Source organism: Eschrichtius robustus, chromosome 17 (genome assembly GCF_028021215.1).
Source record: "Eschrichtius robustus isolate mEscRob2 chromosome 17, mEscRob2.pri, whole genome shotgun sequence".
NCBI classification, from domain to species: domain Eukaryota; kingdom Metazoa; phylum Chordata; class Mammalia; order Artiodactyla; family Eschrichtiidae; genus Eschrichtius; species Eschrichtius robustus.
The window spans coordinates 8,103,685-8,125,742 of NC_090840.1; the positions used below are offsets into that span (position 1 = coordinate 8,103,685).

General features: G+C 47.0%; 1 protein-coding gene across 3 annotated transcripts in view; it reads left to right on the forward strand.

Annotated features, from left to right (window-relative positions):
* The window catches only part of CHD7 (chromodomain helicase DNA binding protein 7), a 179,356-nt gene that overhangs the window by 50,280 nt on the left and 107,018 nt on the right, over window positions 1–22,058 (forward strand). For all 3 annotated transcript variants that reach the window (XM_068525366.1, XM_068525368.1, XM_068525367.1), the window contains exon 2: window positions 10,890–12,735. In XM_068525366.1, the coding sequence (XP_068381467.1) occupies window positions 11,062–12,735 (1,674 nt within the window). In that variant the 5' untranslated portion in view covers window positions 10,890–11,061. The remainder of the gene's footprint in view (window positions 1–10,889; window positions 12,736–22,058) is intronic.

A 22,058-nucleotide genomic window follows, 5' to 3' on the forward strand; every position in this document is an offset into this window, starting at 1 on the left:
TGCCACCAGGGAAGCCCCAGTTCTCCTTTTAAATGGCACAGCAGGACTTCCCTAGTGGCGCAGTGGTTAAGAATCCACCTGCCAGTGCAGGGGGACATGGGTTCGAGCCCTGGTCCCAGAAGATCCCACATGCCACGGAGCAACTAAGCCCGTGCACCTGGAGCCCGTGCTCCGCAACGAGAGAGGCCACGGTGGTGAGAAGCCCGCGCACCACAAAGAAGAGTAGCCCCTGCTCGCCTCAACTAGGGAAAGCCCGCACGTAGTGGGGAAGACCCAAAGCAGCCATAAATAAATAAATAAATAAAAATTTAAAAATAGCACAGCAGCCGTGGAGAGATGGAAGATGGCTAGTCGAGTAATTTTTAGGGGAAGTATGTGAGGCAGGTCATTACAGGAGGCTTTCAGTGATGCAGAAGAGTTTGGTGATGCAGTCAGATATGTGTTACATAATATGTACGTATGTTACATAAAAGAATGTGTTACAGACCGTACTGTAGCTTTTTTGGAAACAGATTTAGGTTGTGAATTAGTTTCCTTAGAAAAATATAAAAGATATTTCATAAAGTTAGTTTTCCCCACGGCACACAGCGCATTGGGGGAAAGGCTCAGAAGATTTCCGGGCAACGAGGAAAGGGGCCAGGTTAGGGTTGAGCCTTTGCTATGGATGCAGAAAAATATACACATACAGAGTTTATGGGTAAATCTTTTATTATATGTAAATATGAATGAAGACATTTAATTTGGCTAAGAGAGATATCAGGCTTATTTAGTTGCATGAAATGGATAGTTTTAATAGTTATTTTATTGTAATAGTTTTTGATAATGGTTTTGATTGTCAAATAGTTTTGATTATGGTGGCGTTGTAGAACCCGCTTGCATTCATAAGTGTACGTATGGAAAAAAGTTTCCAACTTTGTTATATGTCAGAGTGATTATGAAATAATGAATGCAAACTGTTTACTGTATATTCCAGCCTTAATTCCATTTCCTTTGTCAAATATTATTTCTTTAAAGAGTAATTTAATACTGTAGTCACAGAGTAATTGAAATTTGTTTTCTTCCATTTTTTTGTCTATAGATTGAGCTTTTTGAGACCCTGGTCAGTTTTCCAAAATAGTTTCTCTAATACTCTTCCAAAGGCCTCCTCGACCCTCCTTAACAGTTCTGTTTCCCCCCCTTTTTTTTTTTGGCCGTGCCGTGCAGATCTTAGTTCCCCCACCAGGGATGGAACCTGCGTCCCCTGCATTGGAAGCACGGAGTCCTAACCACTGGACCGCCAGGGAAGTCCCCTGTTTCACTTCTATATTGCTCACTTCCCTGATGGAAGTTTAGATTTATGTAATTCCTGTGTATTTCTCTTTTGCATGAAATATGGCATCTTAGAGCACCCTCTAGGTTGCCGTGTGACCTCTGCCCTCGGTGTCCTGTGACACTGGCCTGGCTCTGAGCTCGGGTTTATTCGTGATGGATAAGGCTCCCTTGTCATCACATGCGCTCTGCTCTCACAGGGAACATAGATAAATTATTTTCAGCTGTGGTGTTGCCGAAGGGGTTCCCACCCCCCCCTTGAAGGAAGAGAACATTGGGGGTGTGTATCAGAAGAGACTGTTTAACCACACTCTCTCTCCCTTCATTTCAAGCAAGCAGAATTGGGGTACAGTTTTAAACTCTCCCCGGACTATGAGGCCAGATCCCCCTTTCAGCTTTCCAGAACCTTTTAAAATGCAAAAGAATGTAGGAAATTGCCAGATCAGTTAGTTAATCAGTGACAGCCATAGTAAGTGTACAGAAACCTTGGTTCTTACAGGAGCAGTTGGCTGTTCACCGCGTTTTCTTCCCCTCAGTGTGCTGCCCTTGGTGTCCTCCAGTGATGCAGGGTCGCTTCATAGGAGTCCGGGATCACCCAGGGCATCTCAGGATGAGGGTGGCCCCGGGCTGCTCCTTCCGTCCCTCCTCCTGTCCTACGCTCACTCCTTGTAGGCTTGGCCTCACCCAGATGTGTGTGCTTGCTTGTGTGTGCATGCACGTATGTGTCAAGTCAGTAGCTTGAAACAGATCTAGAGTGAGTGGGAAAATATATTTTCAAATGACTTTTTTTTTTTTTTTTTTTAGTGGGTTAGTAAACGTGTGGTGTCATTCACCTTTATAGACCAGCCACGTTTTGTCTAAACTATCCCAGGATGTTTTACAATGTTAAGCAAGATACACTAGTGGTCACCACATTGTGTAAAATTTGTATCACTCTCCCCTTAGTCTGCACTATACACCTCCTTGTCAAGTGGGTTGAAGTACATTTCCAAAGTTGCATTTTTCCCAGTCCCAAATAAATTACACACAGAATTTCCATTTTCTTATTTCTGGACCTGTCTCTCTTCATTTGCTTTCCCCTTCACCTACAATAAAATTAATTAAGGTAGCATTAAAAAGATGAGGGAGAGATCCACATATTTTACATAGATGTTTACTTACATGGATATGGTAGGCGTGGCTCTGAATATAGATGATTGTCCTCATCCCTCTTCTGCCATATACTGTTGCTTATTTTAAAGTGTTCCTGGAATGTGTACTGGTCTCCTGCTGGGTCACGCTGAGCTGCATATGGAAGGAGGATTGCCCTGGATCTCTTCTCCTGGTGTCTGTGGTGGGATGAGCAGGTCAGCTGTCTTCTCAGTGGGCTTAGTCTTAGAAGGAGTTAATTTCAAGGAGTGATATTTCAGTGTTGAATTGCAGGGTGTAAAGGTTGTTCTCTGAAGGACATTGATCCTGGTGCTTTAGCGGCACAACTTTACGTATAGGACAGTATACACCTTTTGACCAATTTAGGAAAAAAAAAAAGTGCGGAGGCAGTGCGCTTAGTGTAAACTGTTAGCTGAGTCCCATTTCATTAGTTGCCTTGAAAGAAAACATATGAGCCCCAGGACTCTTACGTAGGAAAAAATACCCATCTTTATCTGAGAGGCAGCTCAGAATATCCAGACTCCTCAAAGTTGTGTAGAAATAACTGAAGTATTTCTGCAAGAGACCTGTGAAATAGGGTGTTATGTAACATAGCATTAGATATTAATATTAACTGCATTTTTTTTGTCTTGCAAAAATGATTGTCAAGCAGAGGGACAGATGTATCTTTGAAATTAAACCACTTTCAGATGTCCTCTCTTTGACAAATTAAAACTTGTCACTAAGGGTTATTCTTAATTCTTTGGATGAGGTCAGTATTGTTTCTTTGTGGGTCACGAATGCCAAGACTCCCTTTCCTTAAATGTAAGATGACATACCTTTGTTTTTCTTGCTTTGTAATTCTTTGGGACCTGTTGTTGATTATTCCTTCTCACATTAATTGAGGAGAATCGCAGCTGTAGCTCAGGAGGAGCTCAGAGTCTGCGAGCAGGACTTGCTAAACTTCCACGTGTGCGGGCGTCACGGGGCGCCTTGTTAATAACACGCAGACTCCGGGGCGGGAGGTTGGGTTGGGCCCAGGACCCTGCATCTCTCACCAGCTCCCGGGGGGTGCCAGTGCTTCCAGGACCCTCCTTCAAATGGCAAGGCTGCGGTCTGCAGGGAGAGAGGCAGGGAGAGAAACAAGAACAAGGTGTGCTTGGTACTTGTGTAGCTCCTGCCTCCAGTGTGGTGGGAATACTAGGGAGGGCTTCAAAATCAGCCTGGGGTGGGGAGGGCTGAGGGTCAGGCTGCTTCCCGGGATGAGTGGTAACAAAGGAACTGAGTCCACGAGCGGGGAGGTCAGACTGCACAGCACAGCACGGCGTGGGGGTGAGGAGGCAGGTGTGGAGGTAAGGAAGGTGTGAGGAGGTGAGTGGGTGACGTGCAGTAAACTTCCAGTGCTTTGACGGACCCAGCCTGGGTGCTGGTGAAGGTTTCAGGGGCAGAGGGAAGGGAATTGGGGCATAGAGCATGGAGAGGCTGACGGGTCTCTGAATACAAAGTGCCTTGCGACCTGCTGGAGCTTTTGGCCTCCATCCTGGGAGCTAGGGAACTGCTTTAAGGATTTTAATCAGGGTGGAGAGAGGACGCATTTTGTGTCTTACAAGATCATTCAATCAGCTGTGCGAGCGTGTTGAGACCGGATTCAGGAGAACCAGTCAGCCTTTAAAGTTGCGTCCTTCACGAAACCATGACGCCTGATTACATCAGAGACTATGAACTGGAGGAGGAGGAAGACTTGTGAGATATTTGGGAGGAGAATCCACAGGTTGCTCAGTGGACTGAAAATGCAGGATATCCTCACGGCTTTACTAGAACAGCAAGCTGCATGGCACAGGGGCCACGTCTGTTCGTTCAACTCTGTATACGCAGTGTCTATTAAATGCTTTATGCAGAGTTGGCCCTCATTAAATATTTTTTAAGTGAATGAATGCTGAGAAGGATTGAGGGTGGTTTTCCATCATCTGGCGGGGTGGAAGGGGTGGGTGGAGGGCGCTTAACTGCCATGGGGAATGCTGGCGGAAAGCACAGCATTGCTTTACACAACGGAAGATAGATCTCTTCGACTAACATCAGCAAAACTGGAGGCTACCTAGTGATATAAATGGAAGCTAACTATAAATGCAATTCTTATTTCCTTTTTTTGGTTTTATTTTTCATGTGGTGCTTGGGACCAACATAGACCTTCTGAAGGATTTCACATCCTTTTTTGTTCTTCCTGCATCCTTTTCTTCCAGTAAAATAGAGAATGAAAATAATGCACAAAGCCACTAAAAAAAGTAATGGCCTCACTATTGCTATGTAGATTTTTTTGCTGTTAAAATTAAGCTTGCAAATACTTCATTAAAGAGCAATGGTAATATGGCGACTATAAGTGAAAAGGAATTTGAAATTAATTATTCCTAAGTGTCTGAATTTTGTGTGGTTGAGAATCATTCCTAACATAATAAAAATTATTTATTAAGAAATAGAGCCTTTTCAGCAACTGTGAAGCTGGGGAGGTCCCGGCCGGGAGAAGGACATCGAATCTCATTGTCCTCCCAGCCTTTTGACCCTCCCCCGAAGCCTCTCAATAAAATGGCTTGATCCCAGAAAGCAAAACAAAACGAAACAAACAAACAAAAAGAAATAGAAATATATGCTGGGAGACATTACAGAAAGGAGAAATTTTATAGGTTGAAAATATAGTTAATTAACATAAAATACGGTATATGGAAAGAATACTATAAATTTCATCACAAGGGGTAGGTATGGACCTTTGAAAGAACACTAATCCCTGAGCAGGAGAAAAAAAATTTCATCAAAGAGAATTGCTACTATTTAATATGGTCTTCACCTAGGAATGTTACCTCTAGGAAGAAACCCGTAGCAGTGCCGTCCATAGGATTTTCTGCCCTGATGGAAGGGTTCCACGGGGGCACTGTCCACACGTGCACCACAGCCGCCAGCTACACGGGTGTGTGGAGCACTTGGAATGCAGCTTGTTCGACTGAGCAACCGAAGTTAAAATTTTATTTAATTTTAATTAAACAGCAACACGTGGCCAGAGGCTGCCGTGTGGGACAGCACAGCCATAGCCCGGACACATGAGCGAGGAAGAAAATGTGGTCTAGCCCGGGCTGGGGGTGTCCGGGAGGGGCATCATTTGGTCCATGTGGCAGACCTGGAACTGACTGGTGATGAACTGATGCTGGTAACTTGGAGGTGCTTCCTGCCTCTCTCTCTCTGGGTCGCTGTCCGTGGGATCAATGCCTGGGCAGACCCCCCGCCCCCTTCGGCGGCTGCTAGGGGCCATGGGTGGGGAGTGCCGTCCATAGGCCTCGTGGTCGAGCTGGAAGGACTCTCAGGGTGAGGAGAAGCCCAGCCAGGCGGAGCCCTTTCTCTTCTGTCCATTCCCCTCTCAGCCGTGGGTCCTTCCCCCTCGCGATGTGATTTGTAGCCTTGAGGGTCTAGAGGCATCTCCCGGGCTGCGCTGAGGGTGGGAGGTGTGCTTTCCCGCTGCTCCACACCCCCTTGGAAATGCTGGCACGGGCTCCACCGGGTCCCGAGAACCCTGATCAAGTAATGTCGCAAACCTGAGGCTCTTGGGAGGTGGAGGAGAGACAAGTAAAGAGAACAATGCAGATCGAGCTACGGAACACTAAGGTGGTCTTAGCATCTACAGGGCAGCTCCCTTTTACTTGCCCCGTGTGTTGGATACGTATGAAAAAATGGACAGCACCTGGATGGCATTCTACTTCCACAACCGAATACAAAGTGGTTGAGCTGTAGGAAGTATTTTGCCCACGAAATGAAAGGTGTTCTGTGTTCACCCATCTCCTTTCTAGCTTTTCAGGTCACTGTGATACCAAATTAAAACTGGGCTACACAAATGCCGTCCTACTTTAAGCAGAGCACGGTAGTTAAGCATTGTTTATGTAACCTTTGGGAAGTCAGAACTTCACTTCAAAATCTTAATATGTATTTTTGCACAACTTATTTCTTTCACCTTGGTTTGTTGTACACCCCCTGCTTTTGTCTCCAGTTTTCTGGGTGCTGTTTACTTTTTGGGGCTGCCTACTTTGCATCCTGCTTATTTCCCAGAACATTAACCAGTAGCCTCAATGTGGTGCTAATATGTGCGTGCTTCCTTAACGTTATCGATAGTATAAGTAAAAATTTTCTTAAAAGGAAACTCTCTTCTGTTTGGTGGTTTCAGCAATTGTTCTAGTGACTGATCTCTGAATAAATAGGACCCCGTCTAGGCCTTTCATAGGACCCCGTCTAGGCTTCACTGGTGAGTTGCCATTTCATCTATACATTTCTCTTTCGTCTCTGGAAGTTGTTCGTCATTAAAATATTTTGTTGGAGATGTTTACTGCTCTCAGTATATAAAAGGGTTTCTTCATCTGTACAGTGAAGAGGGGCTTGGATTAGGAGGTCTCCAAAGTGTTGGCCGGCTCTAAATTTTCATCATTGGTTTCACAGTGAGTCTCCACGGCGTCCACGATGATGTGAGCTGGGGTGTCTCATGGTGCCTCTCTTCGCCGCTAAACACACCCCCAAGCACCTTCTGAACTCAGAAGAGACTTGCCAGTAGGGTGCTGAGCAGAAGCATGTATTATGTCTCCGTTATAGGTGTCTATACTGTTCAATATATAATATCACACACAGAGCACTTGTCATCACGAATTACCAAGAAATAGTTCGTAAAATGGTATCCTAAATTTTTATACCATAACCCATGAATCTTAATTTTTAATTAAAAGTTTCATCATTTACAGATGACTGTAACCTCCATGAGGAAAAAAGGGAACTTTGTTTTTATTCACCGATATATCTCTGGCAGCTGTGATCAGTGCCTGGCTCATAGTAGAGGCTCAGTAAATATATTTTGATGTTTTGTTTTGTTTTTTTTTTAATTTTTATGTATTTATTTATTTATTTTTGGCTGTGTTGGGTCTTCGTTTCTGTGCGAGGGCTTTCTCTAGTTGCGGCAAGCGGGGGCCACTCTTCATCACGGTGCGCGGGCCTCTCACTATCGCGGCCTCTCTTGTTGCGGAGCACAGGCTCCAGACGCGCAGGCTCAGTAGTTGTGGCTCACGGGCCTAGTTGCTCCGCGGCATGTGGGATCTTCCCAGACCAGGGCTCGAACCCGTGTCCCCTGCATTAGCAGGCAGATTCTCAACCACTGCGCCACCAGGGAAGCCCAGTAAATATATTTTGAATACATAAATGCTATTTGAGATTTAACTTGATTTTCATTTAAAGCCAAATCAAATGTAAATACAACTTGAATATTTATTTCCCAAGTGATAACGATGAGAATTATTTGGTAACACTGATGACTTGCATTTCTGTCTCTTCTTTTTAATAATCTATACCTGTGCTGTCCAGTATAGTAGCCATTGCGCCCATGTGCACCTTTTTGACTTGAAATGTGGCCAGTAGGAATTGATATACTGTAATTGTGAACTACTGGGTTTCAAAGACTCAGTACTAAAAAATGTAAACTGTCTCATCTCTATCGATTACATGTTGAAGTAATATGTAATTACTTGCATATATTGGTTTTATTTAAAAAAATAAAACCAATAAATAAATTGGTTTTATTGGTTAAATAAAAATGATTAAAATTAATTTCACTCTTTGGGGCTACTTTTTAAACGTGGCTACTAGAAAATTTTAGACATATATGGCTTTGATTTGATGGCTCGTTGGACAGTGCTGATTTAGACACAGAAAATGTAGACAGTGAATGTAGACAAGGGGGCAAACTCCAAAAAGGAATTTTAAATGAATATCTTTGATAGGAACAAAATTAAATGTTGCAGCTGTGACTTGGGAAAGTGGGCATTCAAATGGTCTTGATCAAATTATAAAAAAGACAAAAATAAATTAATTAGATTAGCTCAGATCAGAAATATGAAATCCAGCTACCAGATGGATTCCTAGCATAGTGGCCAGCCAGAGTCTTGAGGTCAGAAAAGGGTCAGGAAGGCGGTGATGGCTGCCCCCGCAAGTGTAAGTGGTGACCGGCGACACACTAAAGCCATAGTTTTGGGACTTCTCTGCCCGGACTTCACGTGACCGTGGTCGCAGCTGTGGTGGGTGACACGTTTACTGTACCAGGTAATGCTGCCATTTTTCCTGCTGCTGGGAAATGGCCTCTTGGTGGAAGGAGCCGGGAACTGGAGACCCGAGTGTCGGGTAGGATTACTCGCAGTGAGTGCTCTGTTTCGTCCCTCCCCTGGGCCTGTAGTCAAGTTCTTTTTCCCTTTCTGCTCAGCCTTATAAAGTGAGTGCCAACTCCATGCTGCCCCTCCAGGCAGTAGGCCGAGCCGTCGCCTCCCTCTGGGCTCCTTTCCCTCTAGAGCTGGCTGGGAACACATCCAGTCCATAGCAGTTCCTCCCGTGACACATGCTGGGCCCTGGAGGACGAAGCCACCATTATCCTATAAAGCAAGGCCACCCAGGACAGGCAACTAGACGTTACCTTCCTTCAGCTCATTGGAAAGGTTATTTTGGTAAGTGGTTAACGTCTGCACGGCTGGTTTAAGTTCTTATCAAGTCCATTCCCGTATTTATTTCCTTGAAAGCTAGAACGAGCCTTGAATAAATGAAGACTGACCACGTAGGCTTTTTAGGAGTAAATTCAATTTATAAATATCTGTTTCATTTGGCACTGGAGATTTCGACTTCTCTTTGGTTTGGGTTTTAAAGCAGCATGTCTGTAAATAAAATGGCTTTCATGCTCACCTTACTTCCACCCGCCTGACCTCTATTTCTGGAGAAAGTAGATCAGAAAATTCATGGCAGTTAGCCGCAGAGTGAGGAGACCTTTGGCTCCGGCTGACAGCTGTCGCCTGAGCACTGCCGACCTGGAGACCCTCTCAGGTGTTCTGTCTGGGGTTCTGACAGCGAGCAGGAATGCTGTTTACATAATTTCCCGGAGGCGAAGTTCTCCCCTTGCTGGGGGCGTGGGTTCTTGGTGGGGCTGGCTGCCTCCACCCCACCCCTACCCCAGCCGTCCCCAGTCCCGCCCCAGCCGTCCCCATTCCCGTGCTCCTGTGGACGTGTGTCCGTAGGATTTATGGCGGGGCCTGTTTGTAATATCCCTTTTGAAATTCTTCAACAAGATACTGTTTTTTTCAAGTTGGGCAGTATCACACAATGCTTCATGTGCTTATGAAAGAGGAAAAAAAATGAGTTAAATTCTAGAGATGTTTAAGATTTTGGACATTTTTCCTATGTGAATTAGTTCTTTATTAGGTCGTTGATTTAATTAGCATTCAACAAAAACACTTTCCTGTTTTGATTGTGGAAACATTCTTTAAGTTGGTTATTTTCATTTGACACAGAATCGGTTAGCAACTGTTTGCGTAAAGCGCAGAGCAGTAGTTAGTCTACACCGTGTGCTGTAAACAGGGGATGCTTACGGGCAGGCCTGCCCCCCTTTCCGCCTACCTGCTCCGGCCTGCCTTGTCCCAGAAGGGGTCAAGGCGAGGGTGAGGGCTGCATGGACATTTTGAACTTCATTCTGTTAAAAGTTTGAGTTTTGACCAGTTTGGGGGAAAGGTTTCTGTCTCTGCTGATGAAGAATGGTCATCGTCTAGAAACTGTCCGTCCAGCTAGAGTTTGTCCGAGTGGTCGCATGGCTCCTGGTCCATCCCCAGAGCCCGGGGCCCTTGGGTGGATGATGGACCCGTGATGGGACTTCCTCTGGCAGGGGGGAGGAGGGGGCGTGCGTGTGTTGCTGGAGAACGAAAGCCTGGCATGTTCCTGCCGTCAGACGGACGTAAGGAAATGATGCGTTACCGCTCCGCTCGCCAGCGTGCCTGCCAGCGTCCTCGCCTCCGCCGCTTTCTCCTTCGACGCCTCTGTTGCGGTCCTGTAGTTGGTTGTATGTGGGCCGTAAATATCCAATTTGTACGAAATGACTGATTTTGGTATTTGTATAATCCTCTAGTCAATTTAACTAAGTTGAGCTTTTCACAGCCCTCGGTGCTGTGGCTGCTCATCTGATTACACCACTCAGGGGAATAAGGTTAAGGGCGGGCTGTTGGTAACCAGAGCATTTCCAGGGCTTTCGTGCAGCAGATGGGCTGCTTGGCGACATTCATACATCTGCTGGCCTGCTGTGGCAGCTGCTGCCGCTTCATGTTGTGTTCTTTTGTTCTGTTCCATCCAAGAATGGAACGCGAGGAAGTGGAGTGAATGGATTAATTTAAGGTTAAGGTTAGTGTTTTGCTTGCTTTCTAAGTAACCGATCATAATAATGCTTCTGGTAGAAGCTAATGAGTTTCTCTTAAAGTGAACTAGATTTATAAAATACAGCTCAGTGAGGGGGCTAGATCAGTATTGTCGATGGAGACCAAATTCGAATGCGTACAATGCCGGCAGTTTTTATCATTTGTTCCTAATTCTTTGTTTTCTTCCTCCCTCCTCCCCACCTCCCACTCCCCTTCTAGGACCTCTATCCAGATTTGCCTGACACTGCAGGGTCCAAGAGAATTAAAGAAATATGGAGTGACATGAAGAAGATTAGTCAAGGATTATAGGCTCTGAGGACGAACCCTCAGTGAAGTGAAGCACAGACAAGCTCCTGAGCTCTGGTCTGGAGGAGCCGTGTGTTGGGAGAAGATGGCGGATCCAGGAATGATGAGTCTTTTCGGCGAGGATGGGAATATTTTCAGCGAAGGCCTCGAAAGCCTGGGAGAATGTGGTTACCCTGAAAATCCCGTGAATCCCATGGGCCAGCAGATGCCGATAGACCAAGGCTTTGCCTCCTTACAGCCATCCCTCCACCATCCCTCCACGAATCAGAATCAAACCAAGTTGACCCACTTCGATCACTATAATCAGTACGAGCAGCAAAAGATGCATCTGATGGACCAGCCGAACAGAATGATGAGCAGTGCCCCTGGGAACGGACTGGCGTCTCCCCACTCGCAGTACCACACCCCGCCCGTCCCCCAGGTCCCTCACGGGGCCGGCGGCGGGGGCGGCGGCGGGGGCGGCGGCGGCCAGATGGGTGTCTACCCCGGCCTGCCGAACGAGCGGCACGGGGGGCAGTCTTTCGTGGACGGCGGCTCCATGTGGGCCCCCCGGGCCGTGCAGGTGCCGGACCAGATCCGAGCCCCCTACCAGCCGCCGCCGCCGCAGCCCCAGGCGGCCCCGTCGGGCCCCCCCGCGCAGGGTCATCCCCCGCACCTGCAGCAGCTGGGCGGCTACATGGCGCGCGGGGACTTCTCCATGCAGCAGCACGGGCAGCCGCAGCCGAGGATGGGCCAGTTCCCCCCGGGCCAGGAGGGCCTCGGTCAGGGAAGCCCCTTCATCGCCGGCCCCGGCCACCTGTCGCACGTGCCCCCGCAGAGCCCCGGGGTGGCGCCGAGCCTGCGCCACGCGGTGCAGCCCTTCCACCACCACCCCCCCGCCGCTCTCCACGGGGAGCCCGTCGCCCACAGCCCCCGGTTCTCCCCCAACCCTCCCCCGCAAGGGGCCGTGAGGCCGCAGACCCTTACCTTTAGCTCTCGGAGCCAGACGGTCCCGTCACCTACTATAAACAACTCAGGGCAGTATTCTCGCTATCCTTACAGTAACCTAAATCAGGGATTAGTTAACAATACAGGGATGAATCAGAATCTAGGCCTTACAAATAATACTCCAATGAACCAGTCCGTCCCAAGATACCCCAACGCTGTAGGGTTCCCGTCGAACAGTGGTCAAGGACTCATGCACCAGCAGCCCATCCACCCCAGCGGCTCACTTAACCAAATGAACACGCAAACTATGCATCCTTCGCAGCCTCAGGGAACTTACGCCTCTCCGCCTCCCATGTCACCCATGAAAGCAATGAGTAACCCGGCGGGCACTCCTCCTCCGCAAGTCCGGCCCGGAAGTGCCGGCATCCCGATGGAAGTCGGCAGTTACCCAAATATGCCTCACCCGCAGCCGTCTCACCAGCCCCCTGGCGCCATGGGGATCGGACAGAGGAACATGGGCCCCAGGAACATGCAACCGTCCCGTCCGTTTATGGGCATGTCCCCGGCGCCGAGGGAGCTGGCCGGGCACCTGAGACCCAACGGTTGTCCCGGCGTCGGCCTCACAGACCCGCAGGCGATCCAGGACCGGCTGCTCCCCGGCCAGCAGCACCCCGGGCAGCCGCCGGCCTTCCAGCAGTTGCCAACCTGCCCTCCGCTGCAGCCCCACCCGGGCCTGCACCACCAGGCTTCGCCCCCGCCCTCGCACCACCAGCCTTGGGCACAGCTCCACCCCTCGCCCCAGAGCGCCCCGCAGAAAGTGCCTGTGCCGCAGGTAAGGGGGCGTGGCCCTGCTCGCCCTGCCGCGTGGGGCGCGGGCGCGCGGGCGTGCGGAGCTTGCCTCCGTCTCAGCCTCGCCAGACGCTGCTTCGTCCCGAGGTCCTTGAGTTCTGCCTTGTAAGGTGCTCCAGCATCTCACTTGTTTTCTGTTATTCTCTCTCTGTTTTTTTTTTTTTTTTTTTTTACTCTCTCACTGTTGGCTTGTGCATTTATTCACTTTTTCAAAAAGTCGTGACTCCTCCCGTCCCAGGGGTTGTGCTGGAGCTGAGGGTGCGTAGAAAACTAAGCGTGGGTCCTGCCTGCAAGGAGCTCTGCTCTCACTGCCAGCGGTGAGACGGGCATTGGACCTAAACGGTTTTTTCCTTCCTTTTATTCTTCTATGCCGTGCTTTCTCTCTCTCCCTCCCTCCCTCCCTCTCTCTCTCTGATTTATAAATACACCGAAAGTTGGTTTCCAGCAACATCTTATATTTTTGTGATAGTCCCTCCCACCTCTTTTAGAAAATTGTTATTATTTTTCCCTTGGGAAGCTACAAAATATGTTCCTCTGTAATACTTATTGGACCAGTTGTTGAATGTTAGTGTGAGCTTAACTTGCACGCTGTAGAAAGTCACAGTAAATGATAATCCACCAAAAGCGGTCTCTAAGAGATTTGGATACCTAGTACTAAAAGCAGAAGTCTTCCTTTTTGTATGCTGGGATTTTATCCTACAGAATTTATAAGCAGACAGATTAAGGTTTGAAGCTCTAGTATTCCCATACACATCTTTCCATTATAAATGTTGGCGTTTGTGCTCTAGCTCTAGGAAAAATAACGTCTGTATGTCTAGATTATTCAGAGTGCTATTCAGAAATATGCATTGATCTTCCACTACGATTGCAGCCCTGAACGTGGATGGCACAGTGTGATCTTTAGAGCTGTAAGGCACAATGCTTGTTCTTAATGAACTTGTAATCAATTTGGGGAAACATGACCAATACGTGGAAGTATAAAGTGTAGTAAAAGACCATGCATGATTATGTGACAAGTGTTCAGAGAGAGAGGCAGTACCTGTGGATGAGGGTGCTTGGAATTTGGCTAGGACGTAGCCAAGGATGTGAACCGAGGATGGCATTTCAGGTTGGGGGATGGCTCCTTAGAGGGGGCACGGGACACTGAATTCGCTGCAGGGCAGGGCCGGGTGATAGAGGTATGATCTTCTGTTGTAAAGAATTTGGACTTTGCTGGGGAGCCAGTGATATCAAACTAGACAGTGCACGGGGATAGCCGGGGAACCAGAAGATGAGCTCTGAGCCTGTGGTCCAGGCCTGTGAGGACAGTTTGGTCCAGGGACCAGGGATTGGGGAATGGGAACAGAAGGGAATGAAGCTACGTGCAAGTAAAAGGGTCGGGTCAGGAAACAAAGCCCTCTGGGGCATCCCGGGTGGAGAGGCATTTAGATTGGAGACTCAGAAGCTTCAGCCTTGGTGGGACTGGGGAAGTGGAGGCCAGGAAGGTCTCCTGGGGACCTCAGGACACAGGACTCGTTAGGGTTTCGGGAAGGCTGCCCTCACCGGTCCGGCACACTTGGAGATTCTCAGGAGGAGCCCCGAGGTCAGCGGGGACCACGTGGGCCTCAGCCACCGGGCCTGCGCTGCCCGGGAGAGAGCCGCTTCCCTCCTGGGGAGCCTCACCTGCAGTGATGGGAGCGGGCTCCCGAGACCGTGGACAGCGTGGAGGGGGGTGAGAAAGGGCGTCTACCAGCTGCTGGGGCCTCGGCCCACCTGGATGGCTCCTAGGGCAGAAATGCACATGACTTAGTTTCCAGGGGTTATTCTTTTCTTGCTCCTTGGAAGTTTCTTCCTAAACATGGGATCTGTTCAGAGCAGTGGTCCTCAGACTTACGGTTCCAGCATCTTCTCTCCTCCCTGGAGGGCAAGCACAGTTTGAAGGCGATCCCCTGTGACTATAATCCCATCCCTGGTTGGGAATCGCTGGTCTCCTCCAGCGTTTCTCAGTTTTAAGAGCACAGATTTCTCAACGGGTGTTTCAGAGGACACGTATGAGTAGGTGGACCCTGGGTCCCTGAGCGCTGGGAGACACCAAGTGCATTTCCCTTTTTCTCCAGCTCCATCTTCTCGAGTGTGCCATCATAGACACGCTTGGAACGGTTTAAGGGGTGCAAACAAGTACACTTGAGGTATCTTTATTATATAAGTTCAGTTGCGTGTTTTAAACATTTCGCACGGTATTTGCTTTCTTATTTCTGCTCAACTTTGCATCCGCTTCAGCTTTTGAAGCCCTCAGTTCTGCACATCATACTAGGGAGGTATAAAGTCTTGAGAAGAGCACAGACTTTGAAATCAGCAAAGTGTTTGAATTCCAGGTCTGCTACTTACTAGCTTGGTGGCTTCAGGCAGCTTGACCTCTCTGAACCTCAGATTTGTCATCAGTACAACAGGAAAAATAGAACCCATCTCAAAAGGTGTTGAGATTAATTAGGGTAATACACTCACATCAAGTGAGTGTGATCTCTAGCCTGTGGTGCATACTTAAGTGTGAATTCTCCTCTAGGTTTTAGTTTCTGATCTCCTGCAATGCGAACCTTACTTTATAATTCATGTCATTTCAGATGTACTAAATACAATGTAAAATTACTTTTATTTTTAAGGAACAGGTTTACATATTATGAAATATAGCCTTAGTTGTGACACATTAAATTTGACTTGTGGAAATATTACCTGCCTTTTTGCCCGTGTTGCTGGGTGTGGTGAGAATAATGAGGTAGGTTCAACATGCTGTCACAGAATCATCCTAAACACCTCGCTTTCCCTGGGACTGACTCACATTCTACTGTAGCAGATAATCTATTATTATTATTGTTTTGCTTTAGAACTACTAAAATTATTTTGCATTTCATGTATGTCCGGATGGTGGTTTGAAACCATGCTGTGTAGCAGGGAAATTACCAGATTAAGTTGAAATATTGATGTAATTTGCTGAATTATCACATTCAGAGAGGCTTATTGACTTTTTTATCTTGAGTTTTTTACTTTTAAAAAAGTAGAAGTTATGCTTTTTAGATGTTTCATGGGTAGTGAACAGATATTTTCTAAATTCTATCGCATGTTAAAGTATCTTTGAAGATAAGTTTAACTTTATATTAAAGAGTCAGCAAAGGAAAATATTAGAACCGAGGCCAGAGTTCATCAGGCCATGTGTTCATTGTCGGGACACAGTCTTTAATGGAAGCTCCAGACTAGCCTGATGATTTGATAAAAATTTACAGGGAAAGAGAAAACCTAGCTTCTATTTCTGCAGCTGATTAGGATAGTGGTTTCCCTTTTCATTCTCAGACCTGTTTTTCTATCTATCTATCCATTCATCCATCCATCCATCCATGCATCCATCCATCCATCATTAAATAATTTATTTATATTTTAATTTTTTCTTCCAATTTTACTGAGATATAGTCAACCTACAGCCCTGTATGAAGTGTATAAGGGCTACAGCCTAATGATTTGATTTACATACATCATGAAGTGATTGTCACAGTAAGTTTAGTGAACACCCATCATCTAAGCACAAAATGAAAGAAACAGAAAAAAAACATTTCTTGTGATGAGAACTCTTAGGATCTCCTCTCTTAACAGCTTTTGTATGTAACATACAGCAGTGTTCGTTATACTTATTATGCTGCACACTCCATCCCTGGTACTTACTTATCTTACAACTGGAAGTCTGTACCTTTTGACCACCTTCCTCCAGTTCGCCCTCCGCCAGCCCCTGCCTCTGGTAATCACAGATCTCATCTCTTTTTCTGTGAATTTTTTTGTTTGTATTTGAAGTATAATTGACTTACAACACTGTGTTAGTTCCTGTTACACAACACAGCGCTTTGATATTTCTATACCTTTCAAACTGGTCACCACAGTGAGTCTAGTTACGATATGTCACCATACAAAGATATTACATAATTGTGGACTCCATTCCCCAGACGGTACATTTCACACCTGTGACTCATTTGTCTTGTAACTGAAAGTTTGTACCTCTTAACCTCCCTCACCTATTTCTCTTCCCCTCAACCCCCTCCCCTCCAGCAAACACCTGTTTGTTCTCTGTATCTGTGACTCTGTTTCTGTTTAGTTATGTTTGTTCACTTGTCTTGCTTTTCTAGATCCCACATGTAAGTGGAGTCATACAGTATTTGTCTTTCTCTGCATCTCAGACCCTTTTTTTTTTTAATTAATTCTTTTTTTTTTTAAAAGGAATTCCTTTATTTTTATTATTTATTTATTTATTTATTTATTTTTGGCTGTGTTGGGTCTTCGTTTCTGTGCTAGGGCTTCCTCTAGTTGCGGCAAGTGGGGGCCACTCTTCATCGCGGTGCGCGGGCCTCTCACTATCACGGCCTCTCCCGTTGCGGAGCACAGGCTCCAGACACGCAGGCTCAGCAATTGTGGCTCACGGGCCCAGTTGCTCCGCGGCATGTGGGATCTTCCCAGACCAGGGCTCGATCCCGTGTCCTCTGCATTGGCAGGCAGATTCTCAACCACTGCGCCACCAGGGAAGCCCTCAGACCCTTTTATGCTCCTAAAAATTACTGGTGACTCCAAAGATCCTTTGTTCATGTGGACTTTATGTGTTGGTATCTGTTGTCTTAGAAGTTTAAACTGAGGACAGTTTGAAATATTTGTTACTCATTTTTAAAATCAGTAAAAATAATAAACCATTATGCATTAACATACATCCCATTTTTAACTGAAAAGCAGCTGTTTTCTAAGACAACAAAACATTAACGGCGTTGTTTTGCATTTTCCGGAATGTTGGATTCTAATAGCCGCTTCTGCGTGCAGTCTGCAGGAGCCTCTGGCCAAGCCCATGCACGCCTGGAGAGAAGGAGAGTGAGAGGCGGAGAACATCTCAGGGTCCTTATGAAAAACGGTTCTGATCTCGCAGGCCCCGCACTCTGAGAGCCACCGGTGTGGAGGCAGGAACGTAGGTCTCAGAGCCTGCAGTTCCTGAGCCGGAGAACCAGCAGCTGATTTCTCACCCCACGACCTCGGGCAGGTTCCTTAACCTCAGGGCCCTGGCTGCATTCTCTCCAAAATGAGGGGCGATACACCTTCCTGGTTAGAGGCATAGAGAGATTAGCAATAACGTCTCTCAGAATTTAACATGGTGTCAGACACGCGGTGGGCACTCAAAAATGATCCATTATCAACGGGCAGATGTTTACAGTTGCTTGTCGCAGAGTTTAGGAAATAATCTCAAGCACTTGTTCCAGTGTTAAGTACGGGCAGAGTTGTTGCACTTCCTTCCCTTGGCTTCTGGGAGCAGTTAGCGGACATTGGGGCTCCGCGTCCTGCTCCCTGGGAGAGAGGAAGGGCTGGTCGGGGCGGAGGTGGTGCAGGCAGCCCCTGGAAGGGGCAACAACACGGAGGTGAGCTCGCGTGCTTGGGGGCAGTGCCTGGTCCAGCCTTAGGAGGGCGAGGCGGGGGCAGGCGATACAGCCCTGCTGAGCTGGGAAGCGTCAGTTGAGTTGAGAGGAGCATGCACAAAGGTGGGGGAGGAGAGAGTTTAAGGCTTGGCAACCATGAGGGTGAAGAGAGTGCGCCTGTGTCCCTGCGTGTCCCTCAGCGTCGCTGGCATGGGGGGCTGGGTGGGGCCTGGGGGGCCCCTCTGCAAGACGCTCCTGCAAGGACGTGGAGGGACGAGGCGCCATCCTCAGGAGCAGGAAGAGAGCAGAGAACGGAGCCAGGTGGACGCCAGCGAGGACCACCTGGAAGGAGAGCTCAGCACGTCGTTTCGTTTGTTTGAAGAGCTCGTCTAAGAAAGACTGGTTACGTGGGTTGTCCTTCGAGGTTACAGGGGAATTTCTGAGTTGCTGATTAACTCATCCTGCTCAAGTCTACACAGGTGTAGGTAGATTCATGGATTACGCTCTCAGATGGGCAGATCCTGGTGGGATTTTTAGGATCTGCAGTATTGTGTCCTTGGATTAAGTGTATTCGGGGTGTATTTGTGCTCCTCTCATTAATTTGGTCCTGAAATACAGTCATGGTGAAGCAGGACAGAAGCAGAAAGCATTTACGAAGGGCCACTAAGATTGAGGTGATGGGTAGTAATTTCTGTGTCCTAATTTTCCCCTGGGAGATTAAAATAAAACAGATCCAGAAGAATCAGTGGTGCAACTTTTCCAGTCCTCTGTCTTTCCTGTGATGTGTTATGAATATCGTGAAAAAATAGCCTTTCTGGGAAAACCTTTTCCTGGTAAATCTCAAGTAGAGAAGTCCTCTCGGTTCACCCGGTAAATACAGAATTGCAGACACGAGCAGAGTAACTGGCAACTACTAAATACATTTTTATGGAAAAAATAGGCACGCATCTTACGCCTCATTTATGCAAACTGTGCTCAGAAGTAGAGAAAAGGGCCTTTTGAATTGAGAGTAGATGTCTCTCTCTGAATACTACTCCGGACAGACTTATACTTTCACACCCCTAAAGACGTCTGGTGGGGATGGGGAAACGGATCATCTCTGAAGAAAACCCAGTGTGGACCTAAGCGGCTCCCAGGGGCTGTGGTGAGTGTGCCCACGTTCAGGGACAGGCACCCACAGTTAGACCTGGTGGGAGCAGCTGCCCTGCTCCCCCACGTGCCAGTCTTCAGGGCATCGTGGGTTATGGCCGCCTGTCCCTCCCCGATTGCTCTCGCCTTCCCTGGTCCATGAGGCGCTCCCAGAGCCTCCTGTTTTTCACGAAGACCGAAGATGTCTCTTCTGACCACCTCTGTTCGTGTATATTACCGCTCAGTGAGCACCGCCCTGCATTTCCCTCGAGCATGGCTGGTTTATCCAGAGGGCAGCGTTTCAGTGGGTTAAAATGGAAAATGCCAAGTGTGGACTTAGAGCAAAGGAAAGCAGTCTACTCCATCTGTCCTTTCACCCCACAGTCTGAAAGCATGAAATGAGCCGAATACTAAATGCTAGCCTTGCCTCTGAGTGGCCTTTATTTTGTAAAAGGGTATTGTTTCCTGTGACTGTCAAAAAATGTTGTAGGTAGTAAGAAGTTCGTTTTTAAATTTACTTTCAAAGCCTGCATATTAACCATCTGCTAGGTGTCCCAAGTAGCCAGTGGGTTTTCTTAACTTTTAAGAAGCCACTTTTAGATACTGCTTTTTCATCTTGTAACTTGGTTGCCTTCATTCAGCTCATGAAAGAAACATTTATCGAGTGCCTGTTATGTGCCATGCACTGTGTTAAGGACAGAGATTGGCGGTGTGATGGAAGGTGGGGAGGAGGTCAAGGCCGTCACTGAGACGGACAGGGAATTTTGTTATTTAGGTATGACCTGGCCCTCATTTCTTTGTGTACCTACTATGTTGCAGACCAGTGCTGTCCAACTGAAATACAGTGGGAGCAGTGAATGCAACGCACGTGTGTTATTGTAAATTTTCTAGTAGCCACATTAAAAAAAAAGAAACTACACATTAGCATCGTATATTTAATTAACCAAATATATCCAGGATATTTCAACACATAATCAGAATAAAAAGACATTTTACACAGCTGTTTGAGATCCGGTGTGTACTTACAGGCAGAGCCCATCTGCATTTGTATCTGCATAAGGCAAGCCAATAGCCCCATGTGGCTGGTGGCTGCCGTATTGGACAGTGCAGAGCTACACTCTTTCCGTAGCCGTTGCTTCCAATTCTTTTGGAAAACAAGTCAGAGTGTAAGCAAGACTAATGCACATATAAATAAATTTAAAATTGTTTCGTCTAATGACAACGGTCGACCTCCAGCACAGGTGTTAGCACCCTCATTGTAAGGTTGGGAAATCGGTAGCATTTTTTAATATATGAACAATACATGTATTGTCGGAGGGGTGTGTGCGTGTGTAGTATCAGTATCAGTTCCTGAAAAGATAGATTATCAACGTGAAATTTCATTTGTTTAGATTCCAAAGAAGGCTGTCCTTCTATTTTCTTGTGGGGAAAAAAATAACATTTTTCTCAGAAAGGTGGATTACAGCCATTTTCAAGATTTTAGTTTCAAGTGGTGTTTGGATACTTTTAGTAGTTATTTACCCCCTCGCCACCCCCCCCCCACCCCCCCCCCCCAGCTCAACCTTTCTTTGCCCCTCTGTCTCTGATGCTTGTTTCTTTATGAGATTGGTCCTCCAAGGATGAGGGAGAAAGCCTTCATTTTCACTCTTACACATGCACTGCCACGTGCCCCTGCCGGCCCCCTCCACTCTTTTTCCTTTCACCTGTTTATTCTCTGCTGTTTTTTCTTCTTCGTTTTATCAGTCGTTCAGAAAGGCAGTCTCTGGCACTGCAGAGCGATAATTGGCCGGGGGAGGAGAATTGGGAAAAGGCTCAGGGGGACAGTTAAGGGAAAAGCATCGCTGGGCCTAACTTGGAGAATTCATCTTAATCTTGCTATCTAATATTAGTCTCCATTCTCTGTAGTTACAGCTGTCAGTCTGTAGATAATCTCTGAGTAACCACAGGGAGATGGCCTTCATTCTTCCTTTGTTACTGAATACAGCTCTTTATCAGAGAAGGAAGTCAGTAGCAAACTTGTGCTTGTGCTTTTGCCTTGCAAGACCTTAGTAGGTGATTATGCATCACCACGAGTGAGGTTTCCATTTTTCTTCCCTTAGTGTAAAAAACATAGACCTTCTAGGGGCTGGGCCACGGCACTGGGTCAAGGTACTAGTGGAGAACTTAAACGAAGTTGGCAAAAGGCCAAGAAATTGGCACCATTTTAAAAAGTCAAAAGTCAACATAGATACAGAGGCGCTTGTGATTCTGCTTGCTTGTGTCCTGGTCTGGATTGAATGATGAGAGAGATGGTCTGGGAAGACTGGGCGGGATTTCCTTAATTCTTCTTTCAATGATTGAATCAAAATCAGCACCCAGGAAGTTATTTGAAGGAAACACGCCATTTTGATGCCCATTCATGAAGAGCATGATGTTTCCCATCTGCTTTATAGCGTTTTTGGTCTGTTCCCTGCTGCCTTCTGTGTTTAGTTCAACTCTAGATAATTCTGTACCACAGATTTCAGGAGAATTCTTAGACTTGAACGCTAACTGGGTGAAAGCAAAAACAGTTGTTTTAAGTTGTAAGTAAGAGGTATTAATCTCAAGAGCATTTTTGTTTTGTTTGTTTGCTTTGGCTGTGGGCATGAAGAGTTGGAGAATATTGAAGGCAGTGCAAGTGGTGATGTTGGAAAAGCCTTGTTAAGAGTTTCTCCAGTGATGTTAGCTTGTGCTTTCCTGCCTTGTCATGGGCTGGCTGGACAGGTGCGCAGCCTTAGCGGAAGAATCCCGC